The following is a 20,459-nucleotide window of genomic DNA, read 5'->3' on the forward strand; positions in this document are numbered from 1 at the left end:
AATCACGGTGACGGCGCCTGGTGGGTAAAGGGTGGAGATTTTTACGATCTCCCAGGTCAACATATGTGCAGACCTGCTAGTGCCTGAACCCCCTTCATGTGTATATGCAAGCAGAAGATCAAACACACACGTTAAAGATCCTGTAATCCATGTCAGCGTTCGGTGGGTTATGGAAACAAGAACATACCCAGCATGCACACCCCCGAAAACGGAGTATGGCTGCCTACATGGCAGGGTAAAAACGGTCATACACGTAAAAGCCCACTCGTGTGCATACGAGTAAATGTGGGAGTTGCAGCCCACGAACGCAGAAGAAGAAAGAAGAAGAAGAAGATTGCCAGCATAATACAGAAGAAGTAAAGCTGTGTGCAGCAACGAAACAGCAATAGCTGAAAAAGACCATCTTGAAATGTAACATCAAGGAATACACAATACTCCGCACAAACTGAATGCCTTCTCAAAGCGAAGGAAACCACCATTGAAACATGCAAATGAATAACCACAATGGAGAAAATCAAAATGCAGAAAAGGAAAAAAAACAAAACAACAACAAAAAACAGAAAACAAAACAAAAACAGACACCTCACAACAAGGCTGCGAGACTGAACTACTCAGGAAATAAGAAATGATCAGATACAAAATACTTATAAAATAATCTGATACAAGCTGAGGAAGAAACAGGTTTTAAGCAGGTTATTAACTGATAAAATGAAAGCAGCATAAGAAAAATGGTACAAAATTGGAAAAAAAAAAAAAAAAAAAGAGAGAGAGAGAGAAAAATTAACAAGACTGAAAAAAAAGGGCAGTAAAGGTTTACGACATAACCGACCCAACGATCTGGATCGTATTCATTGAGCGCCTCCATTAGTACGTCTGGAACTATCTCCTCTTCCAGAAGTTCTGCGACTAGACTGGCAACAAGACTGTTGCCAAACTGGGGATGTGAGTTCAAGTGTTTCAGAGGGTCCTGGAAATAAGGAGGCAGTCAAGTCCCAGTCACCCTTCCAGCCAGTCACAGCGAAGCTTTTGTGTGGGAAGCGTTAAAATGCATCACAAGCTGTCGTCACTTTCATCAGTCAAGATTGTGCAACACCAAGGTTGTCTTTTTACCACAAGCTGTCGTCACTTTCATCAGTCAAGATTGTGCAACACCAAGGTTGTCTTTTTACCACAAGTCGTCATCACTTGCATCAGTCAAGACTGTGCAACACCAAGGTTGTCTTTGTACCACAAGCCGTCGTCACTTGCATCAGTCAAGATTGTGCAACACCAAGGTTGTCTTTTTACCACAAGCCGTCGTCACTTTCATCAGTCAAGATTGTGCAACACCAAGGTTGTCTTTGTACCACAAGCCGTCGTCACTTGCATCAGTCAAGATTGTGCAACACCAAGGTTGTCTTTTTACCACAAGCCGTCGTCACTTTCATCAGTCAAGATTGTGCAACACCAAGGTTGTCTTTGTACCACAAACCGTCGTCACTTGCATCAGTCAAGATTGTGCAACACCAAGGTTGTCTTTTTACCACAAGCCGTCGTCACTTTCATTAGTCAAGACTGTTTAACACCAAGGTTGTCTTTGTACTACAAGCCGTTGTCACTTTCATCAGTCAAGACTGTGCAACACCAAGGTTGTCTTTTTACCACAAGTCGTCATCACTTGCATCAGTCAAGACTGTGCAACACCAAGGTTGTCTTTTTACCACAAGTCGTCATCACTTTCATCAGTCAAGACTGTGCAACACCAAGGTTGTCTTTTTACCACAAGTCGTCATCACTTGCATCAGTCAAGACTGTGCAACACCAAGGTTGTCTTTTTACCACAAGCTGTCGTCACTTTCATCAGTCAAGACTGTGCAACACCAAGGTTGTCTTTTTACCACAAGCTGTCGTCACTTTCATCAGTCAAGACTGTGCAACACCAAGGTTGTCTTTTTACCACAAGCCGTCGTCACTTGCATCAGTCAAGACTGTGCAACACCAAGGTTGTCTTTTTACCACAAGCCGTCGTCACTTGCATCAGTCAAGACTGTGCAACACCAAGGTTGTCTTTTTACCACAAGCTGTCGTCACTTTCATCAGTCAAGACTGTGCAACACCAAGGTTGTCTTTTCGTCACATACAGTCATCTCTTCCATTAGTCAAGATTGTGAAACATCAAGGATGTCTTTTTACCACAAGCCGTCGTCACTTTCATCAGTCAAGACTGTGCAACACCAAGGTTGTCTTTTCATCACATACAGTCATCTCTTCCATTAGTCACGATTGTGAAACATCAAGGATGAGCACATCACTCCTCTTTTGCAACATCTCCACTGGCTCCCTGTCTCACACCGAATAAAGTACAAGATCAGCACTTTACGCTACAAATGTATTCACAAATCAGCCCCTTCCTATCTCTGTGGCTGCCTTCACCTCTACACTCCATCTCGCTCACTACGATCAGCTTCGGATCCACTCCACTTACGCATACCCAGATTCAAACTCTCGACTGTTGGCCACCGTTCTTTCTCTGTCTCTGGACCTTGCAATTGAAATGAACTTCTTCTTTCGCTTCGTCAAGTCTCCACACTCAGCTCTTTCAAGTCTAGCCTTAAAACCCACCTCTTCCCAAAATAGCCTCCCTTCCCTACCTCTTCCTTGTCTTTAGTTTCTCCGGTTTTGGAGTTATGCGTGCGTGAGAATGACTGGTGCGAAAGCAATTAGATTTGTCTATGGACAGGCACAATAGCCGAATGGTTAAAGCATTGGACTTTCAATCTGAGGGTCCCGGGTTCGAATCTTGGTGACGGCGCCTGGTGGGTAAAGGGTGGAGATTTTTACGATCTCCCAGGTCAACATATGTGCAGACCTGCTAGTGCCTGAACCCCCTTCGTGTGTATACGCAAGCAAAAGATCAAATACGCACGTTAAAAATCCTGTAATCCATGTCAGCGTTCGGTGGGTTACGGAAACAAGTACATACCCAGCATGCACACCCCCGAAAGCGGAGTATGGCTGCCTACATCGCGGGGTAAAAACGGTCATACACGTAAAAGCCCACTCGTGTATATACGAGTGAACGTGGGAGTTGCAGCCCACGAACAAAGAAGAAGAAGAAGATTTGTCTATCCACAAGATTCAGCGCTATATAAGTACCATTATTATTATGTCTTTTTTGCATGGGTTATCAATACCCACCACATGCCATCATTTCTTAACATTTAAGTAATGTGCATTGAACATTCATGTTCACTGCAAGCAACCACCATTTTATCCAACCAGACCACGTGACGCAGACTGGGATGAGTGCAATGAATATTCATGTACACTGCATGCAGCCGTCATTTTATCCAACCAGACGGTGTGACAGAGCAGGTGAGTGCAACGAATATTCATGCTCCTTGCATGAAACCATCCTTTTATCCAACCCAACTGCGTGACACAGACTGTGGTGAGTGCAATCAATATTCATGTTCATTGTATAAAAAGAAAATTTTCTTCCTAAAATCACGTTTAAGTAACATACTGTGTGTGTGTGTGTGCATGTGAGTGTGTGCTCTGGCACTGACACACTGTGCCTAGTGGTGCTGACTTTTGTGGCTTTATTTTTTTCCCTTCCACATTCTGATGCCGACACATCCAGGCCAAAACATACCAGGCTGGGAGGACTGCACAGGCTGAGGACTTCAAACCACCAAAAGGGTTCGCAACTAACCTTCCTGGTAACCAAGCCCAAACCTGGGTCTGGCCCAGGAAGCACCAGTATTGGTAACAATATGACTTTGGACAAACACTCCTTCACCAGAACACGCTTCCAAATGACCCCGATGAAGGTCCGAGCAGGCTGAAAATTGGGCTCCAACTTAAAACGTTACAGACTGGTCTGTGTGAGACGGGCGCAATAGCCGAGTGGTTAAAGCGTTGGACTTTCAATCTGAGGTTCCCGGGTTCGAATCACGGTGACGGTGCTTGGTGGGTAAAGGGTGGAGATTTTTATGATCTCCCAGGTCAACATGTGTGCAGACCTGCTAGTGCCTGAACCCCCTTCATGTGTATATGCAAGCAGAATATCAAATACGCACGTTAAAGATCCTGTAATCCATGTCAGCGTTCGGTGGGTTATGGAAACAAGAACATACCCAGCATGCACACCCCCGAAAGCGGAGTATGGCTGCCTACATGGCGGGGTAAAAACGGTCATACACGTAAAATCCCACTCTTGTGCATACGAGTGAACGTGGGAGTTGCAGCCCACGAACGCAGAAGAAGAAGAAAGAAGAAGAAGGAGAAGACTGATTTGTGCCATGCACATTTTGAACGTTTCCATGCAGGATGAGCAGACTCTAAAAGTGTGCAGCTGCTCAACAATTAAAATACCACACAGTGCCTGTCTCATTCTCATCTGACGCACCCTCGACACTACAGATCTGAGTGCAAGAAAACCAGTATTCATCACTGTCCGTGACCAGTCCAACAACCAACCAAACCACTATGCCAAAGGCGGTGCGCCGAACACTGATTAACATTCATGACTGATTCATTAATATTCATGACACACCACCACCAATGTGTGCAATCAAAGTGAATCTGTGCGTGCAGAAAAATCAATATTCATGGCATGCAATCACCAACAGAACCAATCAGATTCAGGCAACAAAAAAAAGTTGTGGCAGCTGAAAACGAATATGAAATCTCTTTTCTACATGTGCAATCCATTCATCACTGGCCATGAACATTTATTTCATAGTCAATTCCACTTGGAGGGAAGAGTAACGACATGGGAGAGGATATCTCTCTCTCTCTCTCTCTCTCTCTCTCTCACACACACACACGCACATGCATGCACGCACACGCGCACACACACACACACACACACACACAGATAGATGAGTGAGCAAAGTGCAATCGCACACCCATGCACACAAGCATGCACTTACACGCACAGATGCATGTACACATACCCCCCAACCCTCACCCACGCACACACACACTGGCATTACAAACAATCCTTTCCTCTTTCCCTGCCTCCTACTCTCCCCCATAAAAAACAAAAAAAAAACAAAACAAAAAAACCACCATGAAAGAGGGTGATGATGGATGAGAAGACGCTGACATACAAAATGTCACCATGACCTTACCATTTCATCCTCTGACGAGTCCTCTTCACCGTAAATGTACTGCAAAATAAAAGCAAGACCAGATACCAGACGCTACACAACACTCTACACCCCAGCGACACAAACTACGCACGTGTTACACACCCAGTTGACACATATAAAGAGAGACAGAAAAATGACAGTACACACTACACCCACTCTACACACCAGCAACACCCACTACGCACGTGTTACACACCAGCTGACACATAGAAAGAAAGAAGAGAAGAGATAATACGCACTTCACACACACTACACCCCAATGACATCCACTACACACCTTACAAACTAGTTGACACATATAAAAAGAAATGAGACTGCACACTAAACACATGCTACACCCCTGTCACACCCACTCACTACACACTTTAACATTACTCACAGCTGACACATAATTATAAAGAAAGAACTCCACATCTCAAACTTCCGCCTCGACACACACACATGCATGTTCGTTGCATAAATGTACAAAGATACTAAACACACACACACACACGTACACACACACACATATATATAGATAATTTATGGAATATACAGATACAGATAAAAGATAGATAAGTAGATAGACAGATAAGTGGCCTTAAAATCAAAGTAAAACATATTTCACAAAAGTATCAATATCTACAACAACAAAAAATAATAATAAAAAAAAACGAAGTTAAACGTATTTCAGTAAAGAACCGATATCTGTTCTCCCACTCACTCATACTTCTCAATACTTCCCTGACCCCCCCTCCTCCCCAACCCCCCACCCCCACCCCCCGACTCCCTTCCCCTCCCCCACCCAGCACCCTCTCCAAACTTCAACCCTCCCAATCTCCCGCCCCCCCCTGCCCCCCTGTTTCCTTCTCCCTCCAACCAAACCCACCCTCCCACCCACTCACACCCTCCACACCACACCCACACCACAACCACACCCCTCTCACTCACCTTGTACTTGCCATCCATGGGCACCATCATGGGCATCATGGGCATCGGCATGAAGACCGGCATGGACTGGGCACCGCCCCCTCGCTTGTGGCGCTTGCCCTTTCTGGGGGGCCCCCTGCAGGGACTGGTGGTGGGCCTGACGCTCTCTGTACAGGTCCCGGTACCCACGGGTACCTCCTCCTCCCCCCCCTGCCTTCCTGCGCTTTGGCTGACCCCCACCTGACAGCAGAGGGAGGGAGGGTGGGGAAGGTGTGATGGTGGTGGTGTGGTGGGTGGTGGTAGGGGGGGGGGGGTTAGGTGGAGACAGAAACGTGACGGGGAATGTTTTATCGAGCGCTGGGTTGGGGTTTGCGTTGTTTTGTGTTGTGACTTTGCGTTGTACTGTACTGTATTGTATTGTGTTGTAGTGTAATTTGTATTGTGTTGTGTTGTATTGTATTGTATTGTATTCCATTGTATTGCATTGTATTGCGTTCCATTGTACATTGTATTGTACTGTGTTGTACTGTACTGTACTGTACTGTACTGTATTGTATTGTATTTTATTGTATTCCATTGTGTTGCATTCCACTGTTTATTGCACTGATCTGTACTGTACTGTATTGCTCTGTATTGTAATGTGTTGTATTGTACTGTACTCTACCATGACCTGCATTGCACTGTATTGTATTGCATTGCATTGTACTGTACTGTGCTGTATTGTATTGCATTGCATTGCACTGAACTGTACTGTACCGCATTACACTGTATTAATCTGTAACCCGCACCATACCGTCACAACATTTCTCTGTGTGAAATTCAGGCCCCTCTCCCCCAGCCCAGGGACAGGCTAGTCACTACAGCACAGCATCACCCCCCCACACACACACACACACACACACACCCTTTTTTTCTTTCCTTCCTGAAAGTGTCTTTCCGTTCTTTCAAAGTGCGTTCCTCTACAGAATTCAGCCAGGGGCAACCCTTTTGTGGGCTCTTTCTTTCACCTGCGCAAAGAAGTGTGTGCTAAACGTGGGACCATGGTTTACCGTCTCATCCCAAATCACTAATACTGAAAACCCGACGGGCGCCATAGCCGAATGGTTAAAGCGTTGGACTTTCGATCTCAGGCTCCCGGGTTCGAATCACGGTGACAGCACCTCGTGGGTAAAGGGTGGAGATTTTTATGATCTCCCAGGTCAACATATGTGCAGACCTGCTAGTGCCTGAACCCCCTTCGTGTGTATACGCAAGCATAAGATTAAATACGCACGTTAAAGATCCTGTAATCCATGTCAGCGTCCGGTGGGTTATGGAAACAAGAACATACCCAGCATGCACATCCCCGAAAGCGGAGTATGGCTGCCTACATGGCGGGGTAAAAACGGTCATACACGTAAAAAGCCCACTCGCGTATATACGAGTGAACGTGAGAGTTGAAGCCCACGAACGCAGAAGAAGAAGAAGAAGAAAACCCAACCCCAACAAGGCGTGAGCTCTGCCAGATTTGACTCACCCAAGACACGCTGCATCACCAAGGAAAACAGACTTCTTCTTCTTCTTCTTCTGCGTTCGTGGGCTGCAACTCCCACGTTCACTTGTATTTACACGAGTGGGCTTTTACGTGTATGACAGTTTTTTACCCCGCCATGTAGGCAGCCACTCTGTTTTCGGGGTGTGCATGCTGGACATGTTCTTGTTTCCAAAACCCACTGAACACTGACATGGATTAGAGGATCTTTAACGTGTGCATTGGAACTTCTGCTTGCATATACACACGAAGGGGGTTCAGGCACTAGCAGGTCTGCACATATGCTGACCTGGGAGATCGTAAAAATCTCCACCCTTTACCCACCAGGTGCTGTCACCGTGATTCGAACCCAGGACCCTCAGATTGACAGTCCAACGCTTTAACCACTCAGCTATTGCGCCCGTCTGAAAACAGGCAAAAGTGATGGACTGACATTGCAGAATGATCTGACTTGCCCAAGACATGCCGCATCACCAAGGAAACCAGACGAAAGCAATGGACGGACGGCATTGCAGAATGAATGGGAAAACCATCGGCAAGAGACCCATGGCTTTGAAACATGACTGACAAGACCTGCAGGAATCTGGTGAACAGTCCTCCTATACGGCGCCCCGAACAACTCTTCACAGAGTCAAGGGAGAAGGAGAAAAGGATGGAACTACCACACTTGACAGCCATGTGACCATCCACAGTGTAGCTGGAAAGGGTTGGTTTTTGGGTGTTTTTTTTTTTTTTAATTCGTTAAGCTCTGCGCCTCAGAACTGCTCTGGCGTCAAAGCGATCGCCCAATCGAGCTACATAATGATGCGACCTGTTTGAAGGCATAATCAGACAAACAACAAGGACGCCAAAGAATCGATAGAAAGAAATACGAAAAAAACTTAGCCGTATGCAGTGCACAGGAACAGGTGTCGAGATGGCTGCCGGAAAAAGAGGGCGCTAGCTAGCGGGACAAAGGGGAGGTTACCTACTTCCGGGAGGTTATCGGCCGTAGTTGCTCTCTTTTTCTCCGCAAAGGTGGATAGTAGTTTGCACAGGACAGGAATGTCAGACCCCTGCCGGAGTCTGCACTAGTTGAGTCATGGTTAAGTATGTGTAATTAAAACGGTTTTCACGTTCTTACATACGCAAAAACCACCAGGGAAGGGAGCTAACTTCTATAGTACTTCCGTTTGTATTCAGAGAAAAAACAGTATATTTTTTGTGTTTTCTTCTGTATCAGTATGGAGTGGAAGCCTGCCATGACTCCTCAGGATTGAATGGATTAATCAAAATAAGTCATGTGACAATGGTTTCTCAAATAGCTGCGGCTGTTGAGACACTGTTAATTTTATTGAAGTCTACAACACACACACACACACACACACAACACACACACACACACACAAACACACACACACACACAGTGCCACACCCTGTGCAAAAAAAACCCAAACAAACCCACTAACCCACAAAAGCTAGCAATCGTCAAAATGTTCGTTTGAACCAAACAGCGACAAACTAAGACACAGCAGCAGCAAACAGCCACACACCTTTGGGGGGTGGGGGGTAGTACATGCCAAAGGGAGCCCCCATCATCATGGGGGATGGCTGAGGGTAGGGTTTAGGTTTGTACAGGCCTCGTCTGTCTGCTTCATTGTCGTCATCATCCTCATCGTCGCTCTCCTCCTCCCCCCAGCTGTCGTAGTCAAGCTTGGGTCTGTGAATATACATGCTATTTTTTTAAAGCTGTACAACACAATAATGGAGAAAAAAAAACAAGTGCAGGTAACAGCTAAACAACCCTTCCATTATTTCAAAATAAATACAAAAAGATTAGACAGGGAAATGTAAGAATAACAATAGGAGGAGTTTGTTTTATACTCCATGTTTGGTGATACATATACTTACCATGTTAAACTGATGCAAACTAGGCCCATCAGTTTGCTCTGCTTGGCCAAATTTTGCGCGGCTAACAGTGAAAAGACGACCCATCTTGCCCGGTCCACTCTTAGCCAATCAAACGCTTCAAACCGGGGGGGTCTTTGACCTCTCTGAGAAGAGAGAGTCAATTGCATGTCTGATATGACTGCAGTATGGTCCCCTCTGGATTCCTCAGATACTCTGCCACTAACAGTGACCTGTCATCCCCTTTGGCAAATGATCAAGATACACCAACCACAGGCGGTCTCCACTCTGGGAGGGACGCTCACTCAGTCTGGCTCCGTGACTAAGCCATTATTGTCGTTAGTAGGGGGCTTAGTAGGTGGTGTCCTAGGTACATTAAAACAGAACAGGCACAATTGAACACCACCGAAGTGACTCAGCAGCAGGGCAGGGTCTCCTCTGGTGTGTGGCCTCCTGGCAACCTAACATCGATGGTTCCCTGTGGACTGCCGTCGCTGGAACTGCGACGGACGAACCCGGGTGTGGCCGTGTATGGGGGAATCTAAATGAGCGGCGTGGGAGTAACACCACTGAAACGGTGCAGATGATGGGGCAGCAAAAAAAAAAAAAAAAAAAAAAAAGATACACCAACCACAGGTTAGTGGTGTTCTCAATCATAGCCTGGAAAAGTCATAATCCAATGACGTCCCAAAACAGCCCATGAAGGAGGATGTTAAATAGGACAAAAAAACAAACAAACAAGATAACAAAAAAATATGTGGAAAAAAAAAAGTTAACTAACAAACTACCTCGAAAATAATCTATCTTTATACCTTATGCTTGGGGATCCAAAACGGATGCAAGGGAGGTCATAAAAGTATGTCAAGAATGAGTGGCTGACTTAATTCAGTTATATATGTATTTCCACTGTGCCTCTGACCTTGAACAGGAACTTTCACATATGAATGTGCAAACACACACACTCCTAAACATACATAATATATATAAACACACATGTATATCAACATGTGCTCATGTGAACACACACACAGACATACACACACACACACTCCCCCCCTCCCCACCCCCCCGACCCCCCCATGCACTAATATACTTTCCATCTCTCTCTTGCACACACACACACACACACACACACGCTCACACACACAAACATTCTCTCTCTCTCCCCCATGCACTAATATACTTTCCATCTCTCTCTTGCACAGCAGACACACTCACACACACAAACACACAAAAAGAGCATCGCACCTGACAAAGGCCTTTTTGGGTTTGACAGGGGGGACCACTCCAAAGTTGTGTCCTCTCAGGGGTGGAGTGGTGTGCCCCGCGTCCCCTGGACTGTCCACTCTGGAGGCACACCGCACAGAGGTCAACACGCACTTTGCGCACACGCCAAAATACAATCACACATACATGCAGGCATGCATGTTGTGATAAGTATACGCATGATACACAGACACACACACACATCTATCTCTCTATGTCTAAACACACAAACACCCCCACCCCCACCCCCCACACACACACCCACACACACACATATATATATATACACAATACATATGATGATATACAACGCACAGAGGTCAACACGCACTTTGCGCACACGCCAAAATACAATCATACATACATACATGCATGCATGCATGTTATGATACATATACACATGATACACAGACACACACACACACATCTATCTCTCTATGTCTACACACACAAACACACACACCCACACACACATACATATATATATATATATATATACACAATACATATATGAAGGGGCATGCAATATCTCAAGCCATGCGCACATAAATACTCCCCCTCTCTCTCTCTCTCTCTCTCTCTCTTTCACACACACACAAACACACACACACATACACACAAACACATGCACACGCACACACACATACAAGCTGGCACTTACGCAACACAAAATGCAGATATACACATTTGCAAACTCTCCACTCACTGACCCCTGCTTTTTCTCTTATAAATCCAAACACACACACACACACACACATGTACATACACAAAACACACATACACATACACGCACACACGCACGCATGCACACACGCATGCATGCACACACACATACTCAAACACACACACATTCACACACATGCATGCATGCACACACAAACACACATACACAAACATGCACACACACACACACACACACACACACACACCTGGGTAAATATGGCGGTGGTGTTCGTCGATACTTTCCTAAGGGTGGATGATTAGACACTGGGTGTGTTTTCCTCCCTCGGGACATTGGAGACTTGCGATTCGCTGGCGTATTTTTCCCATGGCTGCTCAGCTGACTTCGAATTCTTATCAATCTGCAAAATCAAAATACCCAGATACTCTTGTATGTAATTCTAACAAATAAAGCAAAGAGTTCTTATCAATCTGAAAAAAAACCACATAAAAAACAGAAAACAAACATACTTTATCTGTAATTCTAAAGAAATAAACCAAAGTCTGCTATGGGAACTTTTTTTTGTGAACATTGTTTGACAAACAACCCCAGGAATTTCTGAGTATGGGGGGCTTGGGGAATCACAATAAACTCTGTTACTGATAATGTGTTATATTTCTTTTGTAATATGATTAGATAAATAAACAAATAAATAAATATTCTTCTTCATTCCCTACAGTAAAACCCACACGTGCTGGATCCCTACACACATGCCAGAGCCTACCAGTTACACTATTCTGTTTCTTTATTAAATATCACCTATGGTTTAGCTAGTTGTGGGTTGTCCACACGGCTTGCACAAAACCAAGACGACTATAAATTACAACAGAGTAGCAGCAGTGAATACAAGGACTTGGAACTATTAAGTAGAAAAACCCAATTCCTCGTCAGTGTCATTTTGGAATTTGTCTGGTAGCCATTATTTTTTTGTTAATCTTTTTGAATACCTCTAAAGAAAACTTTTTTTCTATGTGTATATGTGTTTTAAGTCGCGTGTGTGTGTGTGTGTGTGTGCCCGCGCACACGCGTGCACACGCTCGCTCATGTGCATGCCTGTGTGCGTGCAAGTGTGTGTGTGGTCTGCAAGTAAGAAACCCTCAGGAAGAGACACTCTCTGGGAAAAACGTGGGGTGGGAGAGGGGTGGGATTGTGAGTGAAAATACGCTTATGTTCAATTGGTTGGTTTTACTTGTTCCGAACAATGGACGCTGGAGTGTTGGGGGATGAGTGTGCTTTGTTTTACTTTCCTTAACTATCTCATTTTCATTCAAAATAGGCAGCTTCCGAACAACTTCTACTTCAAGAATACCTCGGTGGAGTGTTTCAAGTCCCGAATCTGACCGACCAGCACATCCCCCACACACACACACCCACCACCTCCCCACCCCCTCCTCCTCTACCACCACTACCCTACCCCACCCCCCAAGTCCCAAACTGCCAGTTCTACAAAACAACCTGGCTAGTGGAAACCCCCCAGTTCTATACAAATCAGAACCATCAAAATGATGATGGTGGATGTTCAAAGAAAGAAGAAAGATACAATTGACTCACGAATCTTGATGTTCTTTCCAAAACGCTTCTTTCGCAGTAACGGCCATGACTTTAACCACAGTTGTCACTGTCTACGTTGTGCTTAAACATCTCAACTAATCATTTCACCATCATCGATGAATCCAAAGATGTCACCTCTCAAAATTGTTTACGTGCCGCCATGGTTGACTGCACATGCGCCCTCTGTCGAATACGACAGAGTTACCTCCTTTAAGCAAGAGTTATGTGCTCCTCTTGGACTATTCAGCCATCTGCGCATTCACAGATAGATTCATGAGCATCCTCCCCCCCACCCCACCACCACCCTCCCCCCATCCCCCAGCTGGATGACAACGATGGTCATCATCGATCTCGATGGTCACACCACCATGTGCTCCTCTTAGATCGATGCATGATTTGATTTGATTTCTACAGTGGTCTTTGATCTATTCTTGTAGTCTGACAGATTAGATGATATTTATTTTGAATCAACACAAAATACGACGTGCAAGAGATATTCTGGAAGATCAAGAATATAGTGAAGAGCCATTAGAACAATGACATGCGCCTTTTTAGCTTTATCAGCCCATTACCCAAATATTAGGTGTTTTTTGTTTCTTGTTATGTTGTTTTTTGTGTTGTTTTTTTTTTAATGAGTGTTTATATGAGTGCGCATTTACTTGTGTTATGGCAAGCTTCCAATGGAGAAATCTGTTTGAAAGCTATAATCCTTCCAGTGTTTATCTTATATGGGTGTATACATTATATATATATATATATATATATATATATATATATATATATATAATGTGTGTGTGTGTACGCTTCAAAAAATTTTTTAATCACGTGATGTGACAAGGCAGATAGTCCCACAAATTAACAATTTGAGCCTCAAAGTTTTTTAGTTTTTGGTGTGTGTTTTTTTTCTTTTAAAGGAGCATACACACAGAAAAGGTTTGATTTGGTGAATGTTTTAGTCAATAGGCCTAGTATTATAGTTGGTGTCCCATAGTATGAGCACTGTCATTTAGAGTAGAATGATTTTGTGTGGTGTTCTTGTCATAATGCCCAAGCAAAATTTTCTATGTCTCAGTCATATTACCCCTTAACTTGCAATTTTCGAGGCTTGGAAGTTTCAAACAACTTAATCTCTTTGCACAGGACACACTAAAGATTCTTGTAATTTGTTTGGTAAGTTTTCTCTGCGCAATTTCTATCAAGTCAGTGTTTTCTACGGTAGGGGGACCCTGCTACACTTCCATATTACAGGATTGGTCAAACTGATGATTTAGATAATGGCATGATATGATCTTTCTGCTTAAAGATCTGGTATGATAACAGCTGAACCAGCTGGGTGGTTTTCTAGAAGTCAGCCATTCATGTAAACCTTTAAATAATCGTGGTGCTTGTTCTGTTGGTGTAATCAAAACTCTGTTGCCGTAAGATTTGGATTTTGACCCTTTTGTGTGCGTATGCATATGTGTGTATGCACCTGCATGTGTGTGTGTGTGTGAGCGAGGGGGTGGATGGGTGGATATCACAAGCAGAGAAGTGAGAAAGTGTTTGCGAACACACGTCAGTATGTGTGCTCAAGCCTGTGTAAGACAAATTTTGTTTTGTTCTCTTCTCTCTCTCTCACCCACTGTCTCTCTCTCAATTGCACACTTTTACAGCAGATAATAACATAAGAAGCCAAACTATAAATTCAAAACCTTTTAATCAAATAAAAAGTGTGCCACACACAAAAGCAAATGTACAAAAAGCAAATAATAAAAGAAAGAAAAAAAAATGTGGTGTATGTAAAAAGAAACACATAATACAAATCTTTGCAAAAGTGGATTTGTGAAGCAAAAAGAAAAAAAAAATCAGTCAACCAACGCAACACATCAAACAATTATCACAGCCCAAAGCAGGAAATCAAAAAGTTTTTCCTTTTCTTCTTTTTTTTTCTCTTGGGATGGGGGTGGGGGGGGGAGTGGAGGGGAGGGATGGTGGGATGAGGGAAGGTGAGGGGGTGGTTGTATAAGTTGTGATTTAAAAAATAAAACCAAAAAAATTACAACAATAATCAATACCATGATCATTACAACACAGACAGGACATAAAAAGTACCATCTGAAGTGAAAGTCTGTCAAATGAATTTTCTGTTGTGTTTTATGTTTGTTTGTTTGCCTTTTAAAAAAAAAAATGTTACAGATGATTAACAAGGAAAATAAGAGGGACAATTGTGATATGCAAACATCAAGCACACACAAGCTGATCGACAGATTTAATGTGCTGACATGGATGGACGTAGGCTGATTGTAGCTGCATAGAAGAAATAACGTCTGTGTCTATTCTTCAGAAGCAGCCTTCCTATTCACCAATGTGAAAAAATGGTGTGTGCACGCATGTGCATGCTTGTATAACAGTACAGGTAGATGTGCAGGTTTGTGTGTGTGTGTGTGTGTGTGTGTGTGAGCATGCATGGATATGTATACATGTAATTTTCTGTGCATGTATGAGTGCATGTGTATCCATACAAGCTTGCAGTCTGTGTTACAGGTACAGCCAAGATTTTGTGCATGAACATATTTATCAATAAATAAAGCAAAGCTGCAATACATTTTAACTTATGAATGACAGTTTCTCTCTGTGTTTGTGTGTGTGTTTTTTATTTTTATTATTATTTTTTTAAAATAAAATGTTGCTGAAGCATTTATTGATGACTTTCTACATTTATTATTGCCTTCTCCTTTGCATGAATGATGATGAATATCTTCCTTTGGTAAAATGTTTATGACCACTACCAGTGTCTATCAAACCTTCTGAAGATGGTTCTGCTAACACTTGTTGTGCTTTACATAACACCAGTGTCATGTACCATACTCATTTGCACACACACACACACACACACACACACAGAATCAACTGATGGTGATCACACCACTTGCTCTGTTAGAACAAGCAAGCGGGGAAAAAAAAAGGATCAAGTTCACTAACCATCTATCATTTCAGATGACCAGATCTGCAAATTTCGAAAGAAAAACCACTCCACTTACATCAATCTGTTCACAATACACATGCAGAAAAACAAAACCATCAAAACCAAAACATCACAAATACTTGGCTTGCTATGACTTTCATGCATGTTTCAATGTACAACAACAGAAAAAAAAGGAGAGAAAAAAGAAGAAAGAACCCAACGGAATGATACTATTAAAAATATTTACACTGTAGAATTTACACACACACACACACACACACACACAAACAAACCCCACAAAACTATGAGATATAAACAACATCCTTTACACAATTCACTCCATGTTGACCTCTACATAAATCAAAAACATCTGTGAAGAGATCACGTAAATTAACATGAAGCCAAACACATCTTGAGCACAACATATATGGATCTGTCAGGCAGAAAATTATATACAACCTGAGAACAATAAATACAAAAAATCATATTCATCAAAGTAACCAAATGACTGATTTGATCTTGAAATAAGCAAACCACTACAGTACTTAAAAAGACAAACTACTAACGCTCACATTCAGAACAGATTTGCCAAGCAAATAAACAAAACTTGTCCAAGTATCAAGTCATGTATTAAAATGTCCCAAATTCAAACATGCATGTCCATGGAGCATCCGTAAAAGATACACAGGCAAACCTGTTTCACTAGAGACTGACATGTCATCCAAGTCAAATGTTGCAATGACATGCATGCAGCCTAACAAGGTGGTATGCCTTCAGAGATAAATAAATCTTTTGTGTATACATGTATACAAAATGTGTATGTGTATAATGTAGGAGTGTTTGTATGTGCTTGTTTTGTCTTTATGAGTGTGTGATTAAGTGTGTACGCACACACACACACACGCACACACACATTTGTGTGTGTGTGTGTGTGTGTGCATTTCCTTGTACATCCACAACACACTTCACACCCCCTCTGCCTCCCCAACTCCTCTTCCAATGACAACAAAAAATTCAAAATGAAATTTTTATTTTTATTTTATTTATTTATTTATTTTTTTTTAACAGTTTTGTGGTTTTGACTGCATGCAGATACAATACAGACCAAAACGGATTAATCGTTTATAAAAATCAGATCATTCACTTTGAAAAATCAATAGGATATACTTCGGCTCAAAATGATCAAGCACAAAAATCTGTTTCTATCTTCTTCTTTTTTTAAATATATATATAGAGAGAGAGATATATACTTACACTCGAAATTAAAATGCCCAAAATCTTTGTGTGTTTTTTACAACACAAAATTGAAAAATTGTGTACCTGGGATCAAAATCAGCAGGAAAAAAAAAAAGTACGATTTTCTTTTCATCACAGTCAAAACTTTTTGTCAAGATCCTGAAAGAAAAGAGGAAAAAAAAAAAGTTTTAATCCTTCTTCCTTCTCTGTTTTCTATGACCACTGGTTGCTCCGACACACTACTGTCGCATGCCAGAAATGTCAAAATAGGATTACACAGGACTCTCTTTTTCACTTCTGAAATCTGAGCAAAAAATGGTAATACATACTACTGACACAAAACCTGATTTTCAGGTGGTTTTTTGTTCGTTTTTTTTTTTTTCTCTCTTTTTTTAATAATTTTGTTCTGTATACTGTGCTCACGTACACACACACAAACATATTTGATGTTACATGGCACTGATACCATATTTCACACACACACACACACGCACGCACACACACACACCAATCATGTTCTGATTATTTCACATAAAGAAACAACATTATACACACACACACACACACACACATATATATATATATATATATATGGACAGATAGATATACACACACACACAACCCAAAACTCAGCCGTGTTTCTCAAGCACACACTCAGTGTCTATATATATATATATATATATATATATGGACAGATAGATATACACACACACACACACACACACACAACCCAAAAACAAAACTCAGCCGTGTTTCTCAAGCACACACTCAGTGTCATTGTCTGTCACGTCTCTGAGAAAACAATCAGCAGGTGGTGAGGTGTGGAAGACAGCGTGTCTGTGACAACAGCGGCAACTTCCTTAATCAACAAGACTGCTTGCTCGCTTGCTTGCCAGCTTGCCAAATAGCCAGCTGGCTCAGCAGGTGAAGGTCCGCTTGGTTGGCTGGCGACTCGAGTGTTAACACAACTGGGTGAGGAAGACTGGCTGATTGGTTAAGAGTTTGCACGCTTGGCACAGACTCGGGGGGGTGAACGCTACACACAACTTGTGTGAGACTCGTCCTGTCTTCTGTACTTACTTTTTGTTCACACCGTGAAAAAAGAAAAGAAAAAGAGTGACAGGTAAATTGGAAACCAACTGCAATAATATTGATATGAAAAATAAAGAAAAGAATTATTATTTATGAATTTCAAAAAAAATCAACACCTAAACACTGTGCTCATTATACATTTGCAATAGAACTGCTGTGAGCATCAATCCTGCAACAATAAGAACATGCCTTAAAAATTAAAAATAAAATAAAATAAATAATGTCCAGAAGCACATTCTCATCACTGAAAGGTAAACAGAAACGGCAGTTTTGCTTTTAACAAGAACCCAAATTAACGTTTTTGTTTTGTCTGACACAACAGTGCTGCCCAAAATTCAGATTCAGGGTGACCCCAAAACTGCAGCAACCAGCCACTCCAGCGCTGCAAGAACCAGTGGTATTAACATCCTTCACCTCAAACAGGTACCCAGTGCAATGGCAAGGTAATGCAATATTCATCAAAATGTTGGAGACTCCCTTCTGCTCACGTACATTTCTCACTCAAACATGTACGGAAACAACAGACGCAAAAAAACCCAAAAAACTAAGCATCCAGTCTCTGGAAACAGAAGTAAAAAAAAAAGAAAAAGAAAAGAAAAACCACTTCAATTTTGCACAGAAAAAAAAAAAAATCACATGAGGCATTGCAAATGTAAAACAAAAAAATCCCAATACTGTGAGCAAAAATAATATATTGTGTACAAAATGATAATCAAGCTGGCATTTAAAAAAATATATAGCAGATTATACTGGACACTCTTTAAAAAAATTCTGAGCGACAGTGATGAGCCATTCTTCAACTGCCGGCTCCCAAAATAAAGGAACTCACTGCCACTTCTTACTGACCCTTCAGCAATCCACCGTTCCTGAAACTGTGCTTAAAACAACAGCTATTTCTGGTTACGTTATTGCCATGAGATCAGGAAGCAACTGAAACTGGTCAGTGAACAAACAGTGCTTTTTTTTCTCTTCAACGACAAGTTGCTAACTATTCATTCAAAAACAAATCATCGCTCCCACGTGCATGCATGCAAAATAAAAAGTGGACACAGACATGTTCTGTGATAAAAGCTTCAAGCTTTCAAAACACTAATTAAAGTTATTAACAATGTTTTGTAACGTGAAGTCTAAACGAAGTTGAATGAATGAACGTCTACAGTTTAGCTGTAACTGTGAGCAGGCAGCCAGGCGACACAGAAACCACACAATCACCTGGTTCTTCTTCTTCTGCATTCACTCATATGCACACGAGTGGGCTTTTACGTGTACGACCGTTTTTACCCCGCCATGTAGGCAGCCATACTCCGTTTTTGGGGGTGTGCATGCTGGGTATGTTCTTGTTTCTAAAACCCACCGAACGCTGACATGGATTACAGGATCTTTAACGTGTGTATTTGTTCTTCTGCTTGCATATACACACGAAGGGGGCACTAAGCAGGTCTGCACATATGTTAACCTGGGAGATCGTAAAAATCTCCACCCTTTACCCACCAGGCGCCGTCACCGTGATTCGATCCCGGGACCCTCAGGTTGACAGTCCAACGCTTTAACCACTCGGCTATTGCGCCCGTCAATCACCTGGTTCAAGTCTGCAGCGACAGGCACCAAACACAACTCTCCTGTACGTGGACAATATTTACAACTGACAATTGTGTGGAGTGATGGCCTACAGGTAACGCATCCGCCTAGGAAGCGAGAGAATCTGAGCGTGCTGGTTCGAATCACAGCTTAGCCGCCGATATTTTCTCCCCCTCCACTAGACCTTGAGTGGTGGTCTGGACGCTAGTCATTCAGATGAGACAATAAACCGAGATCCCGTGTGCAGCATGCACTTAGCGCACGTAAAAGAACCCACGGCAACAAAAGGGTTGTTCCTGGCAAAATTCTGTAGAAAAATCCACTTCATTAGGAAAAACAAGTAAAACTGCACGCAGGAAAAAATACAAAAAAAATGGGTGGCGCTGTTGTGTAGCGACGCGCTCTCCCTGGGGAGAGCAGCCCGAATCTCACACAGAGAAATCTGTTGTGATAAAATGAAAATGAAAATGAAAAATGAAAATGAAAATGCCATGCCTGAATCATATATTCCCAAATCATTCCATGTCTTCCATTTTCGCATAAGTACTGTCACTTTACTCAGAATATCTGACAAGGCAAGTTTGTTCACAGCAATGCTGTCATCAT

The 20,459-nt window shown here is 42.5% G+C and overlaps 1 protein-coding gene across 1 annotated transcript in view; it reads right to left on the reverse strand.

Annotated features, from left to right (window-relative positions):
- The window catches only part of LOC143277570 (uncharacterized), a 25,345-nt gene extending 12,169 nt beyond the window's left edge, over positions 1–13,176 (reverse strand). The window contains exons 1-8 of the mRNA XM_076582449.1: positions 13,004–13,176; positions 11,661–11,813; positions 10,714–10,812; positions 9,111–9,277; positions 6,069–6,287; positions 5,416–5,423; positions 5,118–5,156; positions 830–967 (exon numbers count right to left, since the gene is read on the reverse strand). Coding sequence (XP_076438564.1) covers positions 830–967; positions 5,118–5,156; positions 5,416–5,423; positions 6,069–6,287; positions 9,111–9,277; positions 10,714–10,812; positions 11,661–11,813; positions 13,004–13,050 — 870 coding nt within the window. The 5' untranslated portion in view covers positions 13,051–13,176. The remainder of the gene's footprint in view (positions 1–829; positions 968–5,117; positions 5,157–5,415; positions 5,424–6,068; positions 6,288–9,110; positions 9,278–10,713; positions 10,813–11,660; positions 11,814–13,003) is intronic.
- Between the last annotated feature and the right edge of the window lie 7,283 nt (positions 13,177–20,459).

Source organism: Babylonia areolata, chromosome 34, assembly GCF_041734735.1.
Source record: "Babylonia areolata isolate BAREFJ2019XMU chromosome 34, ASM4173473v1, whole genome shotgun sequence".
In the NCBI taxonomy this organism is placed as follows: domain Eukaryota; kingdom Metazoa; phylum Mollusca; class Gastropoda; order Neogastropoda; family Buccinidae; genus Babylonia; species Babylonia areolata.